Source organism: Henckelia pumila, chromosome 1 (genome assembly GCF_033568475.1).
Source record: "Henckelia pumila isolate YLH828 chromosome 1, ASM3356847v2, whole genome shotgun sequence".
Taxonomy (NCBI): Eukaryota; Viridiplantae; Streptophyta; class Magnoliopsida; order Lamiales; family Gesneriaceae; genus Henckelia; species Henckelia pumila.
In genome coordinates this window covers 68334268-68353352 of record NC_133120.1, presented here as the reverse complement: position 1 = coordinate 68353352, position 19085 = coordinate 68334268, and the positions used below count along the sequence as shown (strand labels likewise).

Below are 19085 nucleotides of genomic sequence, written 5' to 3'. Positions count from 1 at the left end.
AAGCTTTCTGAATTCCGTCCGAACTCGATCCGGCTGTTGGAATTTATTTTTGAAGGCAGATTAGTTATCACTGCAACGAGAGCTCCGTTTTATCATGTCTTTCTACGATCGGATTAATTCTAGTTTTTGGATTTTGTTATAATCTCTTGAGATTCGAGTATGTTGTTCTTGACAGAGTTCTGATCGTTTATTATCCGTCGGGTTTGAATTAGAGCGACGTTTGGATTTGTTATGATTTTTGGAAGCCATTTTCGAAAATGTGGTTTTTGAGATTTGTTGGATTTGCCTTATTATGGTAGTATTAGCATTGATACAAGTTGATATCGGTATTGAACTGCTGTCTGCGTTTTCGGTTTGTTCAGTTTATAGCAGTTATGCCGTCGGTTTGAGTTTTGAGATTTTGAACCATTTGAGTTGTTGTACTTTGGGCTTTGAGTTTGTTCGATGATGTTGATCATATTTTGTCTCCGTACAGTTTCGTTGGAGTTGTCTAGCCCGGAGTTAACAGCTGTTGAGCGTCAAGAATTGAACGAAGATCGGTAATGAGATTACCTTGTACTATTGTTGTTGTTGTTGGGATTGTTTAGTTTTTTATTTAAAACTTTTGGTTGTAGCATTTCCAGAGTTGGAGCTACGACATTGAAAGGTAAAAGCAGTCATCGTTAGCGGGATAGCATACTCAGGACAGTTGGTTCTCGAGTTTCCCTTTCAAATCACATATTGCATCAATACTTGTTCTAGCATGTTGAACTCGTTTTGTTGATTAGTTGAGTTTTGTTATGAGGCTTATGTTATGTTTTTGGTTATGCATTCATCTTGAGCCAACTTTGATTTCAGCGGGCAGAACCGCCCTTTTTGTTTAGACGGTTGGGAACTATGATTGAGTGGCCTAGGTCGTAGTCGTTTCGCCTGGTGCTAGCATACTCATTATAGTTGCTCAAAGTTTAGAGAAGTGGGATACGTGGCACCACCTCGATTGGGAGAGTCGGTGAGTCGTTACGTGATCTCATCCTCAGGATCCCATAAGAACAGCAACAATCCCTCGTGTATCAGATTTGATATCCCGATTTTAAGACATGCATTTCATTACGTTGATATTGATTACGTGTTGTCTGGAAAGCATGTTTACTGATTTCATTACTTGTTATGTTGCTTTTACTAGGAGTATCTTTCTCACCGGTTTATCCGGCTATTTCTTTGTTTTGTATGTGTACTTGGCAACAGGTGGGGCAGGACCAAATCAGCGAAGACTTGCTTAGAAACAAGAGGGAGAGCTAGTAGTGGGACTCGGTTTAGAAGTCGTGTCAGCATGTCTACCTAGTTTATGTTCTAACATGTTTAGATCTCAAACTTTGTGGTTTATGTTGTATTGATTATGTAAACTTTTTGGTTGCATGTTCTAGCCTTACGCGTAGTTGATCAACTCTAGTCCTTCATGTATTATTCGGATAATTTGTGATTGTAATGCATGTTGGTATTTTTAAATGTATTGGACTTGAGTTTCCAGCATGTTTTTTGTTGTTTTTGATTCAGAGTCGTCACCGCTCGATCGGCGAGATTTAACCGATCGAGTGAAGGTCCTTTTGCTAAGTTTCTGTTTTGAAATTTTGGTGTCCGCTCGATCGGTAAGATCTTACCAATTGAGCGGAGCTAGGAATTTTCTCTGGCAGTAACTTTTGCTAAGTTGCTCGCTCGATCGGTTAGATCTTACCGATCGAGCGAGGAACTATTTCAAAAAATAATAATAATTTTATTGCTTTTAATCTTGAATCTTGAATGCCTTATTGTTGTTTAATCCCGAGATTAGTTGTTTAGAATCGAGATCTCACATCATTAATGGGTTGAACCCTGATATCTTCACGTTGGTAAACACTGCTAGGCCTGATAATTTTGCTGATGTCATTAATCATGCAAAAGGAGCTGAAGCAGGTTTGTGGAGATAAAGAGGAGCTCAAGTTGTGCCTCAGCAGCCTAGTCAGTCTCAGAACCAACCACCTCATTACCAAAATCAATCTTTTCAATTTCAGAATCATCCACCGAGTTCTGAGGGTGGTAGCAGTGGAGGTAATAGGAAGGATTACTATCATCCGAAGGGAAAGCAGTTTAAGAAGCACGGAAGCAGTTCTTCGAGCTCTAGTGGCTCGAGGCAGATCGGATCAGGACAAAGTTTGAGTCAGTCAGGCATGTCTTGTGCCAATTGCGGAGGTCGTCACTCCAGGGATCAGTGTAGAGGTATTTTTGGATGCTGATATATCTATAACCAGGCGGGACACTTTTCCAGATCGTGTCCCTAGCGGGGCTCTAAGCAAGCACAGAGTGGAAGTTCTTCGAGACAGACAGCTCAGCCTCAACGGCAAGCATCTGCGGTCCACTCTTTCCAACCTCGGCAGCAGAATAGACAGGAAGGTAACCAGCATGCGAAGCAACCTCCCAGATAGCAGGCACGAGTTTATGCTCTGACTGAGGATCAGGCTCTGGCTGCACCCGATAATGACATAACAGGTAAACGTTTGATTTGGGTTTTTCTGCTTTTTTGGACTGATAGATACTGATGAGTCTCTTGCCTTCTTATTGAAGAATTTGTTTAATGTTTATCGTGCCTCTAAACTTTTGTCGGGTCGTTCGAATTGACGAACACTCCTGTAGTGTTGTTAATTTTTCTTTTAATCGGATCTTTCAGAAGTATTAGTTGAAGCTAGGAATTCTTATCGATGATTTTCTTGTCTTTTGAAATGAGAATTGTACTGATCATTCAGAGCTTTAGAGAATCGTATTTCAGATTTTGGTACCGAGCAGTTGTATGATATTCTTCGATGTCTGAATTCTGATTGGATCGAGTTAAAATTTCCTCGATTGTATGATCTGTTGATGGAATTTCTGTTGATCAGCACTCCAATATTCTTGAATTCGATAAGGATGATATTTCAGTACTCGATATTTCTTCTTATCGAGAATTTGGATATACTCTTGTTCAGAGGAATCACGCTCTATTCTAGACATCGAGGCAGCTGAAGATGCTCGAGACTCAAGGTCTGGCTCTGGACTTGAGCTCGCAGCGATCTTATTGATTGGAAGATTTGGCATCGTTTCGTTACGAAGAGATTTTCGCGATCTTTTCTAATCTTAGAAGTCGAAGGATTTGTTCTTATTTTATCTACTATCTGATTTTGATTGTCCGAGGGATGAAATCTGCTACCGTATTCCGTACAAAATGACTTTCAGTCAGGATTAGAGGATTGATATTTTGTCGGAGGTCGTCACATGTCATATTTTTCCGAAGTCTATCAGTTTAGACAGAGATCCTCGATGCACTCGTTCTTTCAGCATAGACTTTGAAGAGACATTTGTTGTTTGATTATAACATATTTATTTCAATATCCTCAGAACTACGGACAGCCATATCAGACGAGACAAATGTTAGAGGAGATGCCATGAGTTGTAGTGCTCGACTTAGCACTAGTTGGCAGAATCCTTGATTCTTGTGGAGACTTCGTACAACGACAACTATTTGATGAATTATTGAAGGCACTTTTCAAGAGTTGTACGAGAATAGAGGAAAATCCCCGTTAATTAGAGATGATTTCCTTTGTCACAAGAGTTGGAACCAGAGATGATTCGATTTTTGACTAAGCATAGAAGGATTTTCTGACGAGAATGAGACGACTTTCAATAGACGGACGGAGTATTGCTAAATTAACCAACCAGAGTTTCTTATGTTCTTTAATTGTTGAGATGCCGAATTGCTTGAGACAAATGATTCAGAGTTTCGACCAGAATTAGAAGCAGCTTCGAGCCTAACCAAATTCAGTTTTTGATAAGTGCAGTGATGGTGTTTCGGACTTGAAGGAGTATTTGAGAGATAGAGTTCTAATTGGAGAAAAATTTCTTGACTTATTTATGAGGAGTGAATTATTATTGTAGTCTTTTGATTCTATCTCGTCTTTGTGACTGAAACCGTATTGATTTCGAGGAAGAAATCTATTCTTAGAGGGGGAAAATTGTAACTCCCCAAAATTATCTTAATTGAGTTTATTTGAGATAATCGGAGATTGCAGAGTTCAAGAGCCGACTTGATTTTGATCAGGGTCTATTTTGCAATTTTTGGATTTTTCAGGGACTGAAATGCAAAATTGGAATTTTTTAGATATTTAAGAAGGCTTTGGCTTATTATCCTTCCTCCCCATTGCCTCCTCCTCCATTAGATACGCCTCCCAAGCTTCTACAAGCTTTGTGATTTTAGTTTTCGGTCAATCCGTCCGTTAGAATTTATTTCTAAATGCAGATTAGTGATCCCGGCTGCGAGAGCTTCGTTTTATAGTAAGTATTTCTCCGATCAGTTATACTTCATATTCCAGATATTGTTAGAATCGACTGAATTTTGGATATGATGTTCTTGAACTAGTTCTTATCATTTATTGTCAGTCGGTTTTGATATAGAGCGTCGTTCGGATTTGTTATTAATTTTCTTGTGATTTTCAAGAATTGGAGTTTTGAGATTTGATGGGTTTGAGTCTTTATTGTTATATTGGTATTGATTTGAGTTGGTATCGATATAATACTATTGTCTGTGTTTCTGGTTTGATCATAATATAGTCGTTATGCCACCGGTTTGAGTTGAGGGCTATAGCTGGTTTGCGCTGATTTGAGCCGTATTCAGTCGAGTTTGAATGTCGATATTGATCTCGAGCCTTTATTACTTCTTTTACAGATTCGTTCGAAGGCCATTGAGTTGCGAGGTTGCAGGAGTTGAATCATTTTGAAGATTGAAGCAGGTATAGTATCGATTTCTTATTATCGATTGAGGAAGTTTGAATGAATTTTGAATGAGTAATTTGTTGTTTTACAGATTTGAAGCTTGTGAAGCATCAAAAGAGGTATAAGACGACTTAGACTGGAATGGAACGAGTGACTCGAATCCGACTTGATTCGAGTGTTCCGGAGAAATCACATACTTGCATGTTAATTGAATTACTTGAATTTATTGAATGAGTTACGATTTGCACTTGCATTAATATTGAGCCAATTGATTCATTTCATTTTGAATTAGAAGTTCTGAGAATTATAGTAGAGGGCATTGGTAGGCGATTTACTACAATGACCGACTTAACTCTCTATAATTGCTTCAGAGTCTAGAGGATTGAAATATGCACTATCCACCTCGAAGGGAGAGTCGGCGTGATTTGTGTGATATTTCATCCTCGGGATCCCATTAGAGGAAGAGAATAACCGGAGTACCTTTTTGATTATCTAAACTTGATAATCCCAGACTTTAAAGACATGCACTTCATTTTAGATTCCTCTTGAATTGCATTGTTGTTATTTGTATATCATGAGTTGATGTATTGATTGATATTGCATGTTTGTTTCTTACACTGGAAATATTATTCTCACTGGTTTATCCGGCTGTTGTCTTGTTTTGTATGTGTGCTTGGCGACAGGTGGGGCAGGACCGAGTCAAAGATCGCATGGCTAGGTGGTCGAGTTGATAGAGTGAGGCCTTGGTATTGTAGAAGTCGAGTGTGTAGTTCAAACTTGTGTTGTATTTGGATCTGTAATAGCTAGAACTGATGCATGTTCTACTTTTGAGGAATTGTATAATCTCTAGAACTGCCATGTATTGTATTCTGAATGTCGATTTTGATTGAGTATGCATGTTGAGATTGTTGAATGGGGGATTGCATGCCTTAGATAAAATTCTAGATTTTTTTGTACAGAGGGGCGCGCTCGATCGGGTGAGTTCAACCGATAGAGTGCAAGCCTCATTTATTCAAAGGCAGAGTGTTGGAATTTGGCTGCCGCTCGATCGGCTGAGTTCAACCGATCGAGCGGGAGCCTTGTTTCTTCGGAGACAGTGAGCTCGGATTTTTGCCGCGCTCGATCGGTTGAGTTCAACCGATCGAGCGGGTGGCCTTTAAAAAAAATTTCCTTTTATTGTTTTTAATCTTGGATCTTGCATGATTAATTATTGTTTAATTCGAGATTAGATGTTTAGAATCGAGGTCTCACAATCACTATCACTTTCATCATCTAGAACAGTTGATTCCAGCCTATTTGTTAGATCTTTGATATCGGTTAGGGACTTATCTGCACATATAGTAGTTTCATCAAAAATAACATGAATGGATTCCTCTACTGTCAGTGAATTTTTGTTGAACACTCGATAAGTTCTACTGACAGAGAAATATCCGACAAATATTCCTTCTTCTGCTTTAGCATCAAAGGCTGTTAAGCGGTGTTTTCCATTATCATGAATGAAACAAGTACAACCAAATACTTTAAAATAAAAAACATCAGGTTTTGTGCCATTCCAGATCTCATATGGTGTTTTGTTGTGTTTTTTGTTAATCATAGATCTGTTTTGAGTGTAGCACGCTGTGTTAATTGCCTCTGCCCAGAGTTTCTGAGATACATTAGAATCAGCAATCATAGTTTTAGCTGCTTCTTTGAGTGTTCGATTTCTTCTTTCAGCAACACCATTTTGTTGTGGGGTCCGAGCAGCAGATAACTCATGCTTGATTCCCTGGTCATCTAGATAGGATTCAAGAGTTTTGTTTAACAATTCAGTGCCTCTATCACTCCCTATCCGATCTATCCTAGTACGTTTCTCATTTTGAAAACGTTTAAAAATCTTTATCAGGTGAGTATCTGTTTGATCTTTGGACGATAAGAAAATTACCCAGGTAAAACGAGAGTAATCGTCCACAATCACTAAGGTATATCTCATTCCCCCTAAGCTCCTGATCGGTATAGGACCAAATAGATCCATGTGTAACAGGTCTAAGCATTTAGAAGAAGATATACACCCTTTGGTTTTAAAAGTAGCTCTCACTTGTTTGCCCTGCTGACAAGCCGAACAAACTCTATTCTTTTTAAAAACACCTTTCGGCAGGCCAAAAACCAATTCATGTTTACTCAGATGTTCAATGGACTTAAAATTTAAATGATTGAGCCGTTTATGCCATAACCACTGCTTATCATTTTGAGCAACAAAACAAGTAGGAACTGACGGTTGTTTACTTTGCCAATTTAGCCTATAAGTGTTTTGTTCTCTTCGTCCGGTTAACATAATATCACCATTACTAGATTTGATCATGCATGTGTGCTTGTGAAATTCAACAGTGTAACCATTATCACATAGTTGACTAATGTTGATCAGATTATAACATAGGTTATCAACAAGCAATACGTCATTAATAATAATGTTACCGTGAGCTTACCCTTACCCACGGTCTTACCCTTTGAATTATCACCAAAAATAATTTTAGGCCCTTTGTATCGTATGATTTCGGATAATAGATCTTTATTTCCAGTCATGTGTCTAGAGCATCCGCTGTCTAGATACCACGTTGTCTTTTCCATTGGACTATTCTTCTCGACTTATTTTACCGATAGTACCTGCAAAAAGAATATATAACCATGGTACCCTTATCTATTTGGGTTCGAACTGGATTAGACCTTTCGGGACCCACACCTGAATTGCTTTAACAATTTTACCAATGCATCTATAAATTGAGTCGTTTGAGGTGTGCGATGTGTACTTGTGTGTGGTCTGGATCTTACAGTGTATTGTTTGAACTTTTGATCTTTGTTGTCCAGTCTATATCGTTTTTGAATAGGAGAGCAATTAAAGTGCCGGTTCTGTGTCACCTGATGATTCCTGTACTTGGGTTGACTTGGTTCAAACCTCGACTGCTTGAACTCAGATTGGTTTCCCATTCTTTGTTCATTCAATCTAGGTTTAATCCATGTCTCTCCTTTCCTTGGAATCTTAGGCTCCACATATCCCAGTCCTTTATGCTTACTTTTGCTCGCATAGCGTTTTGACTGTTCATCATAGATCTTTGGTTCAGCATGTTCATATATCGTACTAGATCGAACAAATATTATTACATTAGGATCGTTCCCACTAGAATACGATTGAGTATTTTCCTTCGGAAGAGTACATTCATTTGAGCCATATCCAAGACCGGTTCTATCTCGTGCTTGTTTTTTGTTCTCATGTATCTTATCCAGTGAGGTAGAAGCATTATTCCAAGAGTTGATTGTTTTAAGCAACTTTTGATTTTCATACAAAGTGGCTTGGAATACTCGTTTCATATCATCATTCTCAGCTGCTAACAGGTTTAGCTTAGCCCTTAGACCATCAAGTTCTTTTTGTTGTAAACAGCTAGATTCCCTTGACTTATCCATGAGACATGCTTTTTCTGTTTTTGCTTCCTCTAATGATGTAGAAATCTTCTTATACTCGGTGACCATCTCATTAAGTGCTTGAATGAGTTCTTCTTGTGTAAAATTAGACGAGTTAAAGTCAAATACCTCAGTGTCGTCTTCTTCATGTTGTGAGTTAGCCATAAGACATTGAACTTGCTCTTCCTCACTTTCTTCGGATGAGCTATCTGTATCGGATGAGTTGGACTCTATTTCTGCCCATTTGCTTTTACCTTTGTCTGCAACTAGCACTCTTTGTTCCTTCTTATTTCGGAACTTTCTTCTTCCTTCTTTGCCTTTCTTTTTCTCATAATTCTTCTTTCTTTCTTCGTTCTTGGGCTTAGTGCAATCTGCAATGAAGTGGTCTTGCTTGCCACAGTTAAAACACGCAGGACCATCCTCTGTATGGTCTTGTTTATAATAAGGTTTAAACTTTGTTTTATTATTACGCATAAATTTTCCAAACCTTTTGATAAAGAGACATTGCTTTGCCACTCATCTGCTCAGTTGTCTTCTTTGCTGATGCTTCCTCGATTGGTTGAGGTGAGATGGTTGACGTCAATGCCTTGGTGGGGTTTGAGACTGATGGTTATTACTCTGTTCTGATTCCGAGTTCAAACTCGTACGCTTTAAGATCCGCAAATAAATCATGAAGCTCTAGTTTGTTTAGATCCTTTGATTCTCTCATGGATATGGTCTTGACATCCCATTCTCTGGGTAATGCTCGCATAACCTTCAAAGCAATTTCACGATTAGTGTATATTTTTCCGAGAGCAATCAATTCACAAATAATATTGCTAAATATTTCATCAAACTCAGTCATGGTTTCTCCTGATTTCATTTTGGCATTGTCAAACATTTGAATGGCTATAGTGAGTTTGTTTTCCTTGGTTTGATCGTTTCCTTCGCATAGTTGAGTAAGTTTTTCCCAAATTTCTTTGGCAGATGAGCATGTCTTGATCTTGCTAAACATGTTTTTATCCAGCGCTTTGTACAGTATGTCCTTGGCCACGTTATCAAGATTTGTTTTCTTCTTGTCTTCATTAGTCCATTCTGCTCTGGGCTTTTCAACCATCTGCGGTTTGCCTCCTGAAATGGATGCAGTAGTGTTGATTTTTAGAATCTTCATGGGTCCATCAGTGATGACGTACCACATGTCATCATCTCGAGCAGAAAGATGTGCCTGCATACGAATTTTCCAGTCATCATAATCTTCTTTAGAGAACATAGAAATTTTATTTAAAGAAGTCATGATGAATATCAGTAGCTAATAGAAAAACCCTCTCTAATACCACTTGTTGGGGATCGAATACGTGCGTAGAGAGGGGTGAATACACACTTATTGTAATATCTGAAAAATCCATAAATCTATTCATGATTTATTACAATAAATTTTAATTATTTTAAGTTATTTCATTTGATTATTTATAATTTAAACGTTATTCTTAATTAAATATTATGTGTTATGTAAATGATTTAAAAATTTATGTTTCATGTATTAAAATATGTATTTAGTTGTTGTATTAAATGATTTTATTAAAATTGATTCTGGACTGAGAATACAAGTCTAGCCTACGAACGATATCGTAGAAAATAATTCTACGAGTGTTTTGAGTATAATATTGCTATGATTTTATTTTAACCATCGGGAGGAGAAAATTTTATTAGTCGAGTTTGATGTGTTTTGGACAAAATACATTTGATGTAGTCTTCCTAACCACCACCTCTCACTTTATGATTCCTACCCCATCTTAATTATAATTCTTGTCTTTGTTTCCCCCCCCCCCCCTCTCTCAATCAATCACACGGTTCTCTTCCCTTTTACATTTCTTCCTTCTTCTTTTAGTTTCTCCTACAATTCTTAATTTCCTTTCATTTCCATGCTTCTTCCTCCTCCCTCGGTCATGTATATCCAAGGTGAGTTTAGCTTCCAAATTCCGGTTGTACTAAGGTTAGTCCGTTGTCAAGGTTCCGAATCTTCTCAATCTCCAACTCTCCAACTCGCCATCCTATGAGCAGCTGTCGTATATTGCTCATAACTCCTTCATCCGGTGTCCAAAATTCATTCCGTTTGAAGGGTCATCTTCCTTACATCCGTATCTTCGATTTGAGCTATGAATCGCTATTTTTGGTGGTCGTTTCAGCCTAGATCGAAGCCATTTTGTAAGACATTTCTGCACAGATTTTCTATTCCCTTTTCTTCTTGTATTTTGTCTTTGATTCTTGGTGTATTCTCACCATATTATAAAAGTGTTATTTAATCTTAGGAACAGCTTAACAACCTCTTGGATTTCATCTTCCTTTGGTTACCTTTTTATCATGTCTCGATTCCGTTTGTGTAAGGTTATATCTCTACCAAGATCCAAGATAGTTCCGTTTTTCAAATAACAAGGCAAGTACAAATTTTAAAGGTTTTGAAACCACCATTCAAAATATATTTATTTTGATATGAAAAGATGTATGTTAAGATATGTATGCATGATTTTCAAGAATTACAAGATCATGAAGTTTTGATTTTAAGGGTTTGAAGAGCATGTTATGTGATGGTATGAAATCATGAAGCATAAGTCGTTCTTGTCATGTTCTTGAATTGATTCAAGAGATACATGTTTCATCAAAGTTTTTATGTGTTCTTGAAGTTTCAAGGGATGTTTTATTTAAAGGATATAGCTGGAGGAGTAGAAAATATCATATTTTGAATTATTGAATTAGTTTGAGTGAAAGTTTTGAAATGTTACTTATGTTGGATTGTTCCGGATTAGCGGCACTTGTTACTATTTTGAAGATCAAAATTAGTGTAGTGATCCAAATGATATGAGGCCAATTGTATTTGAAAAAAAACTTATTTATCTACAACTTTCATGTTTTGAGTTTTGTCAAAATCATTTTGGAAGATTGTCAAAATCATCCCAAAGTGTGTCGAGTATTTTGATTTCCCGGCAGTGATACATCTGGGGAGAATGAGCATAACTTTTTAATTCAAATTCCAATTAAGGTGAGGTTTTCGGCATTAGAAATCCAAGATCAAGGGCTAAAAATTTCCTGTTTACCACGTTTCCGAATTCCGAATGCAAAATAGAGTTTAAGAATGAACAAGCAGACCCATCAGCAGGGTATGCGCGCCCGCGCCCGAAAAGTAGCACCCCCGCGCATGGCCTTCTGATTTGAAGCTTTATTTATGTTATTTTGGGGTCCTAAATTCATGGTTATGATCTTTAAAGGCTTATAAAGTATATTTAAGAATTCTTATGCAAAAAGTTTCAAGTTTTAAGTCAAGAACGACTTACGTGGATTGATTACGTTATGTGACGCATGTACATGTCTATGTTTCATTCATGAAACCTATGTTCAATATGAAAGTATGATTTTTATCACTTATGACGTGCATGAAGTTATCGAGTAAAGTTTAATGTTAATGAAATGAAAGTTATGACAGAAATTACGATGATATGATGATGCTTCATAAGAAAATGATATGTTATAATGATATGATGATGAAATGAAAGATGATGAAGCATGAATGAATAATTTTATGATGAAGCATGAAGATATGATATGTTGATGCATGAAAATATTTTGATGTTTTATGTGTCTTTGTGGTGGCAATACGGGACTGGTACTCCGGTTTGGGCTCCGGAGGGACCTTTCCAAATATGGCTCAATGTACGGGTTAGGTCCTCCGGGATGAGCTCCGGAGGGGCCTCCGAAAATGAAAGAATGTTACGAGGCGTAATTCCATATGATTGTTGATCAACAAGAAAAGATGAATGTGCCCATTATGACGGTTGCCACAATTTCGCATAATTCGTCACCAAATGATAAGTTTATGTTATGTTATGTTATGTTATGTTATGTTATGTTACGTTTAATTGATAATTGAAATCGCATGATTTTTACTGCATACTCTTGCTGAGTCTTTAGATTCACTATACTTGAATGGTGCAGGTAATGAGGAAGACATTTATGCATATGTCGACGAGTTCAATGCCGGACATGAAGAAGAGCAAGGAGTCGGACCGGCGGGCGATGCATGAGTGTGTTATGTGATGAGTGTGTTACGTACTGAGTATGTTTGTGTCAAGTTAATGAACTAAATGTTGTTAGGTTGATTGAAGAAAATACGCTTTAATTGTTTCAAATTGTTATGATTTGGTTTGTAAACTATTTTGAAATATTTTTAAGTAAGGTTTGATGTATGCATACATCGTTCAAAAATTTTCTTTTCCGCACAGTGTTTTATGGTCATGTTAGTTTGGTAACATCTTCATCGGTTGAGGGCGTTACACTAATGATAATCTTTAATTCTAATGCAATGTGATTGAGCAAATGTTAGTTTACTCAACCTATTTTCTGTTAGCTTGCTAGAAGTATAAGAGCTACTTATGATAGTGCTGAAACAGCTCTTAATATGCTAGATGATAGTAATGGAATATTGTAATGCAGTAACGTAAATAAACACAGATATGTTTCTAGATCTTCGGAGTTCAATCTCCTATGTCACCCCTTCTTCCATCTCAAAAGGATTCACTAGAAGACTTTGGTTATTACAACATCTGCAATACACCTGATCCAAGTTAGGACTTATCGAATGCCCAAGATGGAACTCGTAGATTCACAGTGATAAGATTTAAAGCTCTTATCAAAACTTTTCTTCAGTTGGTGATGATAAACGTCTAAGTTTCTTGAAGACTTAGACTCTCAAATCCTTGTAGCAGATAGTGTTCTTCAAACAACAGCTGGATTTCAGTAACCCTTGAAAAGATCTCCTTGTAGATCGGATATGCTTTTTAGCTAAGGGTTGAATGAGCGGTCGAGTATTCAAAGTAGATTCAAGAGCTCAAGTATGCAAATTCTTTGTAATCGTGGCACACATTCTTTGTAGAGAGACTTTGATATTTATATCAATTTTCTTCAACGCCTTTCTCTTCTGTTTCAACGGTAGGAAGACGTCTAAGATGTCAGATGTCAATCTGTGATAAGTAGGCAGTGATAATATCTTCTGAATATCTTGTACTAGGAGCGCCTTTAATTATCTATTCAATGTGTCTTCACATTTTATGGCATTTTCACTTTATCAGACGGCTCCTTAAATGCTTCTTCCTTTGCTTTTAAGTTGTCTTGTCAACTTTTCGAGAACTGAGAATTTGTGACTTTTGAATGTGGCGTGTATCTTAACGCCTTCGAAGTTCAGTAGATATCTTAGCCGGTAGATATGTCTTGCTCGGTTGCCAAGTAGCGGTTGACATGCTTTGATCAGCTGATACTGTTAATTTCAGTTGATATCTCTTGGTCAGCTGATGTCTTGACGTCGGTAGATTACCTGTGTATACAAGTAAATGGCGGCCGATCTAAAACAACGATGTAGTGTTTTGTTATCACCAAAAGTCAGGATTCAACACAGCCCATTGCCAAAAATTTAAAATCTATCCCAAGGCCCTATTTTAAAATAAATTTCTATATATTTTTATTTATTTTTAAATAAAAATATATTGTTGATGGGTTAATCGGTTAAAATAAATAATAAAAAAACCTTACTTTAAAGTTTAATTTACCATGAGGTCTACTTAGTGTTAATAAAATTTTCTAAACACCCCATTTAATTCCTTTTGACACCGGAAATGTTGATATATATATATATATATATATATATATATAGACAGCTTTTTCAGTGTAATATATTTTGATGCTAGTACTAGTATTAAAAGAGTTGCTATTCCAAATAATTTATTTAAAACAGAAAATACCCCTTATCACACAAAAACAAAAATTTCCCAATTCAGGATCAGACACAATGTTGTAATAACATTATTAATAAATTGAGTTTAATCATTAAATACAATTTTTAAACTGATTATAGAACCGAGATATAGTCTCAACATGCTCATGCACGAACTTATGAAAATAAGGACGAGGGGAATGCGTCTCCCATTCACACAGCTTCCACGACCTGTGGTCTTGGATTCTATACAAAACCACATCATTAATGCATCGCAACATCAACTTTGAATCTTTTTTATCTTCCACCACAAATAGATTAATCATAAACTTATGATCAGTGTCATTACCCCAACCTATTGACCGGAAAAGCGATGTTTTGATGTCACTCAACTCGACGTTGTGTTTCACGAACCATTCCGATAAGTCGTGCTTCATTTCCTTGATGAATAGACGGCTTCCCTGGGCCTGAATTGAATGTAAATGCCCTCTGGATTCCCCAAGGTGACATAAGTAGGATCCCCCAAAACAAGGTGAGTCGCCAAAACAAGGTGAGTCGCCGACTCGCCACGCCTGTCCCCTTACATCGTAAAACAATATCTTATTCCATTTTTTCCAGACGACAAAATTGCGCCAATGCACCCCAACATGCATCCGGTGCCACGACCTGAACGAAGTACTTCTCCATGGCCCTTGGTTTTCGGTCACACAAACTTGATACATGTTCACACACGAACTTCAACTTACGTGTCTTGCAAGAGCAACCACTCTTCTGCGAGGGTGGGAGTTAAAAACCATAACAGGATCTATAATGATACAACTACAACTCCGAGGATGTATCTTACAACCATCCAACCTCGGTGGCGGAAGAAGGACGACTTCTGAAGTGGCTGGATTGTAGACCCAATAATTTTAGGCAGGAGAATCAGTATCATACATCACATGAAGTATAAATCCATTACACGATTGCAATATGTAGTCGTCGACAGGTATCTCCTGTGGGGAGTGCCTGCTGAGTGAGGGAAGGAGCGCTGCTGTTGATAAGTTATCAGTAGAATCCCCGGACCCTGCCGCCAAAGTGAACAAAAATATATGTTCATTATCAGAGCACCCCAACTTTTGCACACAGATTTGAATCGCATCAGAGATTTTGAAGGTAAACGTAGTAGAATTTCTGATGGATTTCGACCATCAGATCCTCGACATTATGTGCTAATTCCATTCCAGAATCTCCCACATATCGTCCTTGTTTGAGCTTTCCTTGGATTATCATTGCTCTGTTCAGGCCCTAGTGTTCACAATAATAACATGTTTTGGAAGATTAGAAAGGTCATACTAAATAAGATTTTTTAAAGAAGATGTATGCTTATACTAGAAGTTTAAAGCCATCGAAAAATCATAACTTAAAGAAATTTACTAAAGCATACAAGCTTAAATCCACCAAACAATCTTAACTTACAAGAAAAACAAAAACAGAGAACTGATTTCTGAAGTTCAAAACCGAAAACGAAACCCATTAAATCGAACTAATCAATATCTTGGAAAAAAAACTAACCACCAATTTAATCGAACCGAATTTTCAATTTAAATCAATTCTATTAGCTATTTCAATTAAACCAAGATTAACATAGATTTTGTTTACCTTAATTTTACCATCATCATCATCACTTAATTAAAAATCTGACCATGCAGTACATAACTTTCAATTAATTTGATTAAGTTCAAAATGAATTTACACTTGTGCTCTCTTCTTTTTCTTTTTTTTTTTTACCTAAAACAATTTGGTACTTGCTGGTAATTTTTCCTTATCGATAATTTTTTTTCTTATTATCGTTAATTTGAAACTTACTTACAAAAGTCACTTGTATCTTCACATACTAGAAGCCAAATATATAAATGCATACCCCACACTGGCACACTCTATCAACATAAAATTATTTCTGTTTTTAAATATATAATCTGCAACACAAAACAGTAAATTAGTTTTGTTTTTGAATAGCAGAGCTTGTGTGTTGTGAAAACTAGGCAAGTTACTAGCACCACAAATGCTAATCAACTTATTGAAGGAAAATGCTGCGTAAACTTAGATAAGCCCGTACATTTTTTTTTATGAGACATAAGCCAGTACATTTCATGATTATTAAACACTATGAACATAAAGTTCCTAGTTTCTGTTTAATTTCTGAGAGCCTAATTTCAGGAGACTTCATTATTCATATCAAGGAGTGATACAGGTGGACGGGATTTGGAAAATTCAAGTACATAGCATCAACTGTTTAGTTCTAGGAAAAATTGTACATGCAAATCAAATGGGTTTAACAACATCTATGAGTGACAGTAAAGAAATTATAGTAGTCTAAGCTATCAGGAACTCATGCAAATTCCTTGGCATTGTGCTATCAAGAGTTACAAGTTCGGTTCCCAGAAAAAGTACTTAGTAAGGCATTTTTTCAAAGTAATAGTTATTTCAACAACACATAAACGAGCTAGCAATTGTGACATTAAACAGAATCAAAGATCGACGCCATTGAAAGAATCATCTTGTGATGCTAACATATATGTACATACATCAATCATAAAGACATTCACAAAATCCCAAACTTTAAACATGCTTTTATATATATAGGTGTTGGGAGCTGAGGTTAATCAGATTATTGGCATCCCTTGGCCATTTCTAATGCATAATTGATCGTTTGTGAATGACTCTTGATTCCTGCAGTTCTCATGGACCAGTATCACTTATATTGGGCAAAAATAAAAAAGGAATAGCAAGAAAGTTCCTCGTTAAGTTTGACGTTCTATTGAGATTATAATTACTTTGCTGTAAATTATTTACATATTTTTTAAAAGAGGACACTGCCTAACTTGAAATTTAAAATTCAACTAAACTGTATCTAATGAAAAAATTTCAACAATACATCACAGAGAATGAAAGAATGAATAAAGACACCAACATATGATCAGTACGTAAGATCCAAATTCAATATCCTTTAAAAAAAACACAGAAGTTTATCAAGCTTAATATGTACGTAATTTACAAGTCAACTAAAATCATACTCACAAATGAACCTAGAAAAAGGGAAAAAGAAAACAAGGAACATATCATGAACCAGAGTCTCTTAATTAATTATCTGACTGCATTAGCAACAGCATGAGCCCGCCATTTCAGACTGTCTTTCATCACAATCCCAACTCAATAATTTATAACCAGGCAAAAAAAATTATGAACAGATTCATCTAAAACCGAGATCAACAAGAAATCAAATTTTTCTGAAAACCTTACTATTGGAATAGAATCTCGTAGCTTCCTGATGCCCACCAATTTTTTATCTTCAGAAACACAAACAACCCCAAATGAAGAATGAACAGACGAAATCAAATAAAAGAATCGGAAAATGAAACAAAAGAAATTCATCTAAACAACCCCAAATGAAGAATGAACAGACGGAATCAAATAATAAAATCGGAAAATGAAACAAAAGAAATTCATCTAAAAATGACAAACAACGATTCCTTACTGCTTTGCATCACATGGTTGATTTGGACGAGATGGAAGCGGCGGAAATGGAGAAATAATTAGGGTTACGCGAGAGAAAGCGATTATGGTTGACCCGCGTTCTTCTTTTGTTTAAAACAAAAAAAAAAAAAGCACCTTTGTTTTTAGAAAAGGAAAAATATTTTTCAAGATTGTTTTAAAAATTTTATCCAAACACAAATTTTAAAATTTTTATACTTATAAAACATTAAAAACATTTTCTAATAACACGTCCAAACAGAGCATTAGTATTTATAAAAAATGTTATTTTTACTTCCAACTTATCTATCATACTAGTCACACCGCAGCACACGTGTTGCGTGTGTAACATAATATATATATATATATATATATATATTATTTGTGGATCAAAAATCCAATTTTATAATATAATTATGTATTTTTTTATTTTCTTACGGTTGTTGAGTCTTTTTTTAGTGGAGAAGTTTTGTATAAATTTATTTAAAAAACTTTTCACAAAAAAAACTAAGAGAAGGGCAAAATTGGAAAGAATTTTTGGTTTGTCTATGCCACACCAAAAACAATTTTTCTAATGCTCTTAACTATTATAAAATAGTATCTGTGCTAAAATTTGTGAGATATGGAAAAACTCGAAGTTCTGGTATGTTTTGAAAAAGTGTGGTCACATGCCATTTATTTCTTGTGGGATTTATATAAGGGACCATGTCTCTAAATCTTTGTTTGAATTTTTTGTCCTGTTCACTTGGGCTATTTGGAAAGAGATATGTAAGGTGAGACATGGACCAAATCCGAAACAACATGTAATTAAGGTTCAATGGGTGCATTCTTTTCTTGAGGAATATCGGAGAGCTAAGCGCTCGTGCTTGCCAAATCCAGATAGAATGCAACTGTCCTTGGAGAGCAAGTGGAAGAAACCACCTTTAAGACAGCTCAGACTTGATGTTGATGCCGATTTTAATGAGCAGCTAGGTCTCTATAGCGTGGGGGCAGTTATTCGAGACCACCTTGGTAACATCTGTGTTGCAGCTTCTCGGGGTATTCGTAATCCAGGCACGGTCGTGGCGGCAGAACTTGTAGTTGTTCATTTTGGATTGATGTTAGTGTTGCAAGGCGATTTTAGTAACGTGTGGGTATTTTCGGATTCCTTGAATGTGGTTCAAGCAATTAATGACTTTTTTGAATCACTGGCTCACGATGGGTTGATCATCTTGAACATTTCCGAGCTCCTTCGTTCCGGTAGATTCAAGAAATTTAGTAGTATTCGTCGAAGTGCGAACTCGGTAGCTCATAGTTTAGCAAACTTTGCTTTGTTTCATTCTTCACCTATGTCTTGGGTTGAAGGATCTTACCCATCTTGGTTGATGGATGTAGCTACTTTGGATTTGTCTCTTTAATGAATTGTTCTTTCTCAAAAAAAAAAAAACTATTATAAAATAGTAGAGATTAAAAAAAAAAGTTATTTTTTATAATAAAAATATTATTTTAATTTTTTTAAAAAAATATTAGTGTTTATATTAAAAGTATTACTTAATAATATGTTAATTTAACAGTATTCAATATTTGGGGCATGTGATAAATTATATTTTAGTATAAAAAATAATAATTATAAATAAAAGAATTTACATAATTTTAAAAATATTTATAT

At 36.1% G+C, this 19085-nt stretch overlaps 2 protein-coding genes and 1 long non-coding RNA gene across 3 annotated transcripts; 1 reads left to right on the top strand and 2 right to left on the bottom strand.

Annotated features, from left to right (window-relative positions):
* Window positions 1-8800: 8800 nt before the first annotated feature.
* On the bottom strand, window positions 8801-9283 carry LOC140864287 (uncharacterized). Its single transcript, XM_073268374.1, has one exon. The coding sequence runs from the start codon at window positions 9281-9283 to the stop codon at window positions 8801-8803; it is 483 nt and encodes a 160-aa protein (XP_073124475.1).
* A 4654-nt stretch (window positions 9284-13937) lies between these two features.
* On the bottom strand, window positions 13938-17539 carry LOC140891436 (uncharacterized). Its single transcript, XR_012152522.1, has 3 exons — window positions 17442-17539; window positions 17207-17253; window positions 13938-15211 (listed from the first exon to the last, which is right to left on the bottom strand). It is a non-coding gene; the product is annotated as an uncharacterized lncRNA (long non-coding RNA).
* Window positions 17540-18105: 566 nt separating this feature from the next.
* LOC140864281 (uncharacterized) lies at window positions 18106-18834 on the top strand. Its single transcript, XM_073268369.1, has one exon. It carries the CDS (start codon window positions 18106-18108, stop codon window positions 18832-18834), a length of 729 nt encoding a protein of 242 aa, XP_073124470.1.
* The last annotated feature ends 251 nt before the right edge of the window (window positions 18835-19085 follow it).

Coding starts and splice junctions, on each gene's coding strand:
- LOC140864281 (XM_073268369.1), top strand. CDS start 18,106: ATGCCATTTATTTCTTGTGGGATTTATATAAGGGACCATGTCTCTAAA.
- LOC140864287 (XM_073268374.1), bottom strand. CDS start 9,283: ATGGTTGAAAAGCCCAGAGCAGAATGGACTAATGAAGACAAGAAGAAA.